The sequence below is a fragment of the Mus pahari genome, chromosome 7 (genome assembly GCF_900095145.1).
Source record: "Mus pahari chromosome 7, PAHARI_EIJ_v1.1, whole genome shotgun sequence".
NCBI lineage: Eukaryota > Metazoa > Chordata > Mammalia > Rodentia > Muridae > Mus > Mus pahari.
In genome coordinates, this window is record NC_034596.1 from 52,506,949 (window position 1) to 52,516,306 (window position 9,358).

The 9,358-nt window shown below is 37.2% G+C and overlaps 1 protein-coding gene across 10 annotated transcripts in view; it reads right to left on the reverse strand.

Annotated features, from left to right (window-relative positions):
- Positions 1-9,358, reverse strand: part of Ralgapa1 (Ral GTPase activating protein catalytic alpha subunit 1) — a 221,187-nt gene that overhangs the window by 81,512 nt on the left and 130,317 nt on the right. For all 10 annotated transcript variants that reach the window (XM_029540679.1, XM_021201484.1, XM_021201489.1 and 7 more), the window contains 2 exons: positions 7,972-8,082; positions 4,304-4,372 (listed from right to left, as the gene is read on the reverse strand). In XM_029540679.1, the coding sequence (XP_029396539.1) occupies positions 4,304-4,372; positions 7,972-8,082 (180 nt within the window). The remainder of the gene's footprint in view (positions 1-4,303; positions 4,373-7,971; positions 8,083-9,358) is intronic.

The following is a 9,358-nucleotide window of genomic DNA, read 5'->3' on the forward strand; positions in this document are numbered from 1 at the left end:
ATTAAAGACAAAAGAAAAATATCTAATGCATTAGCCATAAATAACCTCGAATCCCTGATCTTCCTGCTTTCACTTCCCCAGTACTGAGACAAACCTGTAGCAACATGCCAGGTCTAGGCAGTGCTGGGGAATGAGTCCAGGGCTTTGTCAATGAGAAGCAAGCATGTTATCCACTGAGCCATCTTCAGACTTCCAATAAGGGATTATTAATAATCAATAAGTCAATTTCTTATTCTTGGGTTCTATATTTATTATAGAAACCATAAATCCTAACTTCAACTATAAACACCGACATAAGCACACAATTCATTAACTATAAAAGTAATATACATTGAGGTTGAGAGAAAGTACAGCCCAGAGGAAGAATACAAACCTTGGTACCCTAAGTATTAGACAAAAAGAGAAAAAGGTAACATAGCTGCACTCACGTAACTGCACAAAGCCATAACATAAGGTCTAGCTCACATAGTAGCATCATACCTGCTTTCCATTTTTCTATTTCTTTATTATTTTTGTGTATGTATGTGGGGAATGGATGTACCATGAAGCTTGTGGAGGTCTGTTTTCTCCTTCTACCATGTAGATTCCAGAGATCCAGCTTCGGTTATTAGCCTTGGTAACAAATACTTATACCCACGAATCCGTCTCATATCTCCAACTCTCCTGCATGTATGTCTGTGTGCATGTTTAGTGTCTTTCTCAGTTGCTCTCCATCTTATTATTTGAGACAGAATCTCTCACTGAACCTAGTGTTCACTGATTCAGCTAGACTGGCTAGACAGCAAGCCCCAAGCATCCTCCTGCTTCTGTTTCTCCAGCCCTGGGATTACTGGTGTGTACACTCAGTCTGGATTCTTATGTTGTGTTGGGGGCCTGAAGTGAGGTCTTCATGCTTGCACATAAAGCACTTTACAGTCTGAGCCATCCCCTTGGCTACCTCCATTTTCCTTTTCTAATTTGTAACACCTCACTGAGTATGCTGTCAGAAACCTTTTTTTCATTTATTAAATAAAAGCTTTCATTAAGTTTTAAGATAGTAGATATCATAGATACAATACTCTACCCTAAGATAAAATTATCTTATGCATTAGATTTAAAATCATAATTAATGTTAAATAATAATTAGTGACATGAAAGTGGCAATCAGGCAGCAACAAGGATCTGCTAGTCTTTAAAGATAAATTATCCAAGTCAAAGTTTAATCCTATTCTAACTAGTGGACCCTCACAAAACCAAAACCCTCCAAGTAAGAGAGAAAGTATCTGTGGTGGTTTGAATGAGAATGCCCTCCAAAGGCTTTTATGAATACTTTGTCCCCCAAAAGTGGAACTGTTTGAGAAAGAATAAGGATGTAGTCTTGCTGGAAGAGCTGTGTCACCACATAGCATCTATGAGAACAATGCCTGTTCTAGTAAACCAACAATTGTTAGGAAAAAACAGCCCATGAAAAAGCTTAAAATGTAACACTATGCTTATACACAGGACTCAAGGTTTGGGCCATTCTTTTGCTATAGAGAGCATTACTGAGATAGCTGGTGAAATCTAAGTAAGATTTATATATTACATTACATTACAATTAACAGGTCAATGTTATCACCCAAATGTTGACAGCTGCACTATGGTTATAAAGAACTGATCTGAGTTTCCATCTGCAGCGTCATAATAAACAAACCCCAATAAACCCCTGAAATTAAATGTTCCAACTTATAACTGAAATCAAAATTCTGAATTGATGTCAATAGAAAGAGTAAAATCTATCTGCCAATGGTAGATTCCTTTCTTCAGTTTCATATGTAGTAACAATTATACGAATGTGGGTGATTTAACCTAAATCTTTTCTCTGTCAGTTGAGGATAAAAGTTTAGTTTTGTTTAAAGTTGCAATAATTCCTCTAAAGTGCATAGTGACAGGGTTGTTTCTTTTTTTTTTCTTTTGTCTTTTAAAATAACCATTATTTAAATGATCTTTGCTCCTTTTTCTCTTTCTGGCAGTGCTGAGGCTCAAACACAGGACTTCTTGCTAGGCAATTGCTCTGGAAGTCAGCTCTAGCTCCAGCTCCTTTTAACCTCTACCTGGATATGTTTAAAATTACGTTATAGTCACCAATAACAATAAATTCTTTCAGAAATCTAAAATTCCTTGCTCATACAGAGCTTACTCATATTCTTACAAGCCCGTGGCTAAGTAAGGTGTATGGACCCCACTGTAAGCAATTTGACTGTCATCCATAAGAAATGCATTTTTATACTGTGCCTTGCTTAATAGTATTAATGTTTCCTAGATAAAACAAGACAATTCAGTAGGTGCTTATGTAAGTGTAATATGTAAGCTTCACACAAAATTTTGATGGAAGAAAATGAAAGCTATAGGGATGTAGAACCAATCGATTTGGGTAATACTCTGATGCTAATTCTCCTGAGAGGCAAGCCAGACATGCTAAAGATGCCTAGGACAACAACAACAACAGGAATTTGAAAACCACAGAGAAAGATGAAGTAAGTCAAGTTGAGTGATCACTCCCTGTTGATAAGTGCATCCAGGTAAAAAGGGTAATCTGGAAAAACTTTGGAGAAAACATTTTTTTCCTCAGGCAAGTGACTGGATTATGATAGTGCACGTATTAGCTTAAACCTGCTCTTACTTGTTATTAGTGGAAGAGTGACTGATAAAATTTAAAACCAGACAATCTTTCAGGGGATTAATTCTCTATCTTCTGACTTTGTCTTTCTGTCTCTTCCATTAGCCCCTCTCGTCACTCCTACTCGGCCTCCCCTCTGCCTGCTCATTATTCTCTGTACTCAATCTTGATTGTCTCTCAGTAAGTGAACACAGTCACTCCTACAATTTTAATACTACTCTTGTGTTGACAATGGCAATAGTTTTATTCTCGGCCTTGAGTTCTCTAAACAGGCAAATCAGAATAGCTTTGCTGGTAGTGTCTGCCCGCCCTTACTCTTGGGGTACAGCACAGAAAACAGAAACTTATTTTCTTCAGTATTTCTCATTGGTTCTCTGTATTTCTCCTTGGTTGCAGATTCCACTTTCTGAATACCTACTTACATTCCTTTAGCCTTGGTTTAGATCATCATTGTAGAGACCTTTTTTTTGGTTTTAACAACTTTTAAGTAACTCATTTTTGTTTCTAAAGTGACTTTTCACTATACATTAAATATTTTATTATACATTAAAACTTTCAAGAAAAGCGATTTCAAAGAAAGACTTTTCCACAAAAGTCCAAGGTTCTTCTTACTATATTCAAAGGCCTTTAACATTTCTCATTTCTGCAATTTCATGTTTCTCAACTATCGACCATATACAACACATGATATGATATGGAACTGTTTCATATTTCTCTAAAATGCATTATTCTGTTTTCCATCTCCATGACTGCATGTTATTTCTTCTATTTAGAATAATTCTAGGTCTCGTTTTATATAGGGAATCCTACTCATCACTGAGAAAATCCCTCTCCCTTAATAATTACTTCTTCCTATAAGCTATGCTATCTTGTATTGAAGAAACTTTTATTTATATTTTATTTATTTAGAGGTGTGTGTGTGTGTGTGTGTGTGTGTGTGTGTGTGTGTGTGTGTGTATGTCTGGTGTGAGTGTTAGTAGGTCAAGGGACAATTTGCAGGAATCAGTCCTTTCCTTTTTAAACACAGGTCCTAGGGATTGAATGCATCAGGACAAATAGCAGCACCTTTAGTTGGTTACCCATTTTGTTGGCTCGCTTCTACTTCTTATAGTAAACATTTAACTGACTTGTGCCTCTAATCTTTAAACTCCACTAGAGTAGAAAAATATCATTTTTAACTTTGTTTAATGTGTCACATATATTTTGAATAATAAAAAGGATTAAGCAAGCAGAGGAAAATTCAGTAGTATAGATTTTTCATAATAGCTATGACTCCATAAAAAAGATGATATAAAAGGAAAATTAGCTATTCACAGATTATTTACAAACTGGACTTGGAATTTATACTGCAGCCATACATATGAAAATGAAAGACTCTTGACTAAAAGTAGATTATAAGTTGATCATCCTTAATACAAAATCTCTAATCTAAAATCCTCAAAAATTCAAAACTTTGTGAGTACTAACACACTGCTATAAGTAGAAAAGTCAAACCTCACATCATATGACAGGATGTAGACCAAATTTAGGTGTACTAAATTATTGCATAAATTATCTTCAGATAAAAGATGTACAGAAAATATAATGGATTTTTTTTGTTTAGACTTGAGTTCCAACCCCAAGACAAGATAAATAAATATTAAATGTCAAAAATTTAAAATTTACCCTCTTGTCCATTTCATATGATGAAGCTTCTGTACTTGGCAAAAGGTGGGTGATAGTTGCTATTAGGATCTGTAGGCAAAAGATGAATGAACAAGTAAATGAGTTTAAAATACATTAAATTCACTGTATTGCTTAAATTGTAATTATTACATGCTTAAGTAATATGAAATCTTTTGCTGCAAGTTTAACATCAATATAGTATCTAAACACAGCATCTAACCCATACACTGTTACTTTAATTTGTACCATGTAAGCTTTTAACATACATTTAACTATTATTCATTTATAATCCTTATGCAGAGAACCACAATTACACACATATGTCCTGCCAATGATTAATCATTTTATACTATTTCGATTCATAATGGTCAACTGATGTGTATAAACATAGATATTTATTTGCACTAGAGGAAATCTAAAGACAGAGGTAAAGGATTTATAGAAATCATTATAATCCTACCACCTCAAGAACCACAGTCCACTGCCTTTCCAGACCTCACTATCTATGTGGACTGAGAAGCCTGGATCCAAATGCTTCAAAATTGAAAAATGTATTCCAAACGCTTTTGTGATCGGGGATATCCCTCAATTGGTACAGTTCTTGCATAGGATGTAGGAATCCCCGAATCACATTCATAGACTCACATAAAAATGAGCTTGATGGAGCAGGCCAGTAATCCCAACTGGGAGAGACAAGCAGGAGGACCAGGAGGACCAGGTGTTTAAGGTATCCTCAGATATGCAGGAAGTTACAGCCCAGCTTGGGCAATATGAGACTCTGTCTCTAAACTTAAAAGATTTGGATTTTAGAGAATTTCAGATTTTTGGATTAGGGATGTTTGCCTGACAGAGTCTATGAAAAGTATTCCAAGACAGGAAAAACAAAAACCAAAAAACAAAAACCCCGCTGGGCATGGTGGTACACATCTTTAATCACAGCACTTGGGAGACAGAGGCAGGCAGATTTCTGAGTTCCAGGCCAGCCTGGTCTACAAAGTGAGTTCCAGGACAGCCAGGACTACACAGAGAAACCCTGTCTCGAAAAACCAAAAACCAAACCAAACCAAAACAAACAAACAAACAAAAAACAACCAAAAACAAAAACAAACAAACAAAAAACCAAAACAACCAAACCAAACCAAAAACCCTGAACTTTTACAATACTTCTGGTAAACAAGAATTTCAGAAAACGAATACTCAAGATATGTGTCTGTAACATACTTAAATATACACTTTCATAAAAGAGTGCTTTAAATTAATACATATTAAAAGCACCAAAAGTTACATAAACATGTGAAATAAAGAACATGACAAACACTCCTGGGTCCAAGTTGCCTGCCTATCTAGGCCTCCTGAGTAGACAGGGTTGCAAGTATGTGCATCATTCGCAGGTTTTTTTTTTAAAAGGGATATTTAATCTACATGAATATTTTGTCTGCATGTTTGTATGTATACCATGTTCACTACTGCCCAGGAAGTCAGAAGGTACAGATGGCTGTGAGGTACAAGGATTTCTGGAAGAGCAACAAACATTGTTAGCCACTGAGTCATCTCTCCACCCTTAATTTCTTCTCCTCTTCTTCCTCTTCCTTTTTACTTACACATCCATTTGAATATTTGTAGGTTTACATGCTGTCTGTGTGTATGAGTGCCCAAAGAAGCCAGAGAGTGGTACCCATTCCATGGAGCTGGGGCTATAGAAGTTGGGGGCTACCTGACATGAGTCCTGGGATTGAGCTCAGTGTCTCTAGAAGGCTAGTGTAATTGCCAAGCCACCTCACCAGCTGTAGTGGCTATTCCTGGTTGTCAATTTGACTATATTTGAAATGAACTACAATCCAGAATTGGAAGGCTCACCAGTGAACCTAATCTGGAGGCTGGGAGATAGAAGTTTCTGATCTGGATCTTGGTATGGAGATCTTGAGACACAGTGGTGATTGAATCCAGAAGATTAAGACAGGGAGATCTCCAAGTTCAAGGTCATCTGGGATTAAAGGTGTGGTGGCATACACCTTTAATCTGGGCTACATCTTCTGCTGGGGACCATATAAGGACACTAGAAGAAGAGAGTCTGGCTCTCGCTCTTTTGCCTTCTTGCCATGTGGGACTCAGCAACTGTTAGACCCTTGGACTTCCATTCACAGCTACTACTGAACCATTGTTGGGATTTGGACTGCAGACTGTAAGTCATCAATAAATTCCTTTACTATATAGAGCATATCCATAAGTTCTGTGACTCTAGAGAACCTTAATACACCAGCCCCATTTCCAGATTTTTTTTTTTAATTTATGTGCATATATGTTTGTCTATGTATGGGTATGTACACGTAAGTGCAGGCTGTGTGGAGGTCAGTGCCATTTGACCTTCCTTTAGCTGGAGACTTAGGCAGCTGTAAGCCACTTAATGTGGGTCTGGGAATTGACATCTAGTCCTATGTAAGAACAGTAGATGCTCTTAACTGCTGAGGCAGATCTTTAGCGCCTCCCCCCTCAATCTTATCTTTTATTCCATTTCTTTTGTAGAAATTGGGTTTGAACCTAAGCCCTTGTGTGTATGCTAGGCAAGTATTCTACCATAATGCTACATCCCCAACTCATTAAAAATCACTATTTTGAAACAGGGCCTCACTAAGTAGCTTAGGGCACCTTAGAATGCTATTCTCCACCTCAGCACCCTGAATAGCTGGTATGACAGATACCAATCTCTACAATCCAGGCTCTTCAGTTTTGTTTCCGTGGTACAAATGTAGTAAAGAGACTGGTACAAATGTGTGTGTGCCTGTGAGGGTGCATGTGTATGTGTTTGAGGGCTAAAGATATGCTATGGCAATATATAAATATTACAACAGGTATATTGTAGGATATATAAATTCTACAATAGAAAGTGAACTCTGATTTAATTAAGATAAAATGTATACATACACCAAAGAATCACAGTTTCAACCCAAACTTAAAATTTACATAAATAATGTATACAGAAAATGGATTTATTTAGTTCTTCTCTCTTAAGTAAGGTAAAGGGGTGAAGGGACTAATTTCTTATATTGAAACATGCTTTAGATTAGATAGTGGGGAACTGCAGAAAGGGCTCTGCAGTGAAGAGAATGGCTGCTTTTCTAGAGGACATTCAATTCTTAGCACTAGGTAGCTCAGAACCTTCTGAAACTCCAATTTCAAGGATCTGTTACACTCTTTTAGCCTCTGTTTGCCCAAGCACACAAGTGGTACACACACATACATGCAGGCAAAAAACAGTTTCACACATAAGATAAATGTGTCTTAAAAACCAAGCAGGAACATACACAGGCCAGTCTGAGGCCCCTGGCACAAATATAGCAGAGGTTTGCCTGGTCAGGCCTGGAAGAGAAGATGTGCTTAATCCTTGAAAGACTTGAAGCTCCAGGGAAGAGAAGGCCTGGTGGGAGCCGAGTACCCTCTCAGAGGCAAGAGGGAGGAGGAATGGGAGGAGGAACTGGGGGTAGGAGGGAGCAACGACTGGAATGTTAACAAATAAAATTAAAAACATACAAAGAAATTATCAGGTAAAATAAACAAGTATTTACCTATGAGAAAATTAGTACCTATTAAAATAACCTCATATTTCAAGGTATCCATATTTAAGGAAAAATTTTACAAGCTTACAATAAAAAGAATGAAAATGTATTTACCTGAATAATTTTCAGGGGAGACTCTGGCTGGTAAGCCTGGAGTCTAGGGACGTAGTGAACCAGCATGTGAAGCATGTCACAGGCTACGTGGGATACTGTTTTATTAGTAAACTGCAACAACAAAAGTCACTGTTATCAAAATTTATTCATGCATAGTCATCAATATTAGCTTCTGATAATTTAAATTTTATGTTTGCTTTTATCATAAATTTCAGCTATTATACCATCCATCGCTCAAAGCTTGTATTTGCAGTTTTTATTCTGTTCTTCACTTTGCTTAGCAAAGTGCCTTAAACATAGCATACAATCAGATTTATCTGTCAATTAACTGGTATTACTCAAAAGTGCTTACTATGTAAATTATATATTTAGTCTTAACAGATGATATTAAAAGTTTGGAGACAAAAATAATAAACATTCTTTCATACCCAGAAATATATTCATTCAAGTAGAAAAATCGTAAGTTTACTGACAGTCTGAGTGTTCTACTGAATTGGGTTTAGCCTAGGCTAAATAGTGAGACTGTGGCTCAAACAATAACAGAAAAACAAACAAACAAATCCAAAACCAATCAACCAACCAACCAACCAATCAAAAAACCCAAAATAATACCAAAATAGAATAAAAAATTTAAATTTATTTCAGATTTTCCAAATGATTAGATTATCACTTTTTTTTTTAATGAGTAGAGGTGTTCTGCCTGCATGTGCACCATGTGTGTGCCTGGTACCCTAGGAGACCAGAAGACAACACTGGGTACCTTGGAACTAGAGCTATAGAGAGTTCTGATTGCCATGTGGATGCAGTGGACTTGAACTCAGGGTCCTCTGAAATAGCAGTAAGTGCTCAGAATCATTGAGCCACAGTTTCAGCCCCCAGATTACTACTTCTGAATTAATTCTATTCTTACTAAAAAAGAGGATTTATATTATTAATCGTAAAACAAAAAGCCAAAAATCTCAATAATTTAGGAAGAGCAGAGAGTAAGTTAGAAAAATTTAGTTAAAAAAATGAGGCAGCCCCTGCACCACCCCTGCTGCTGCCTGGGCAGGGGGAAGGGGGTGGGGCACGGTGCCTGTAATTATTAAACGTGAATTCAATTAAAAAAAAAAAACCAAGAGGGCTGGGAAGGTGGTTCTGCTTGTGCCTACAGCCTGTGACTGTGACTCTGCCCTCAACATACAAATAGACACATACACTCTCTCCCTCCCTACTTCTCCCTTCTCCCTCTCTACCCTACCACTTTCTCCTTCCCTCCCTCCTTTCCTCTCCTTCTCCTCCACTCCCTATCTCTCTCTCTCACACACACACACACACACACACACACACACACACACACACACACACACAGACACATACACACACACACACTCACTCACTTCCCTCC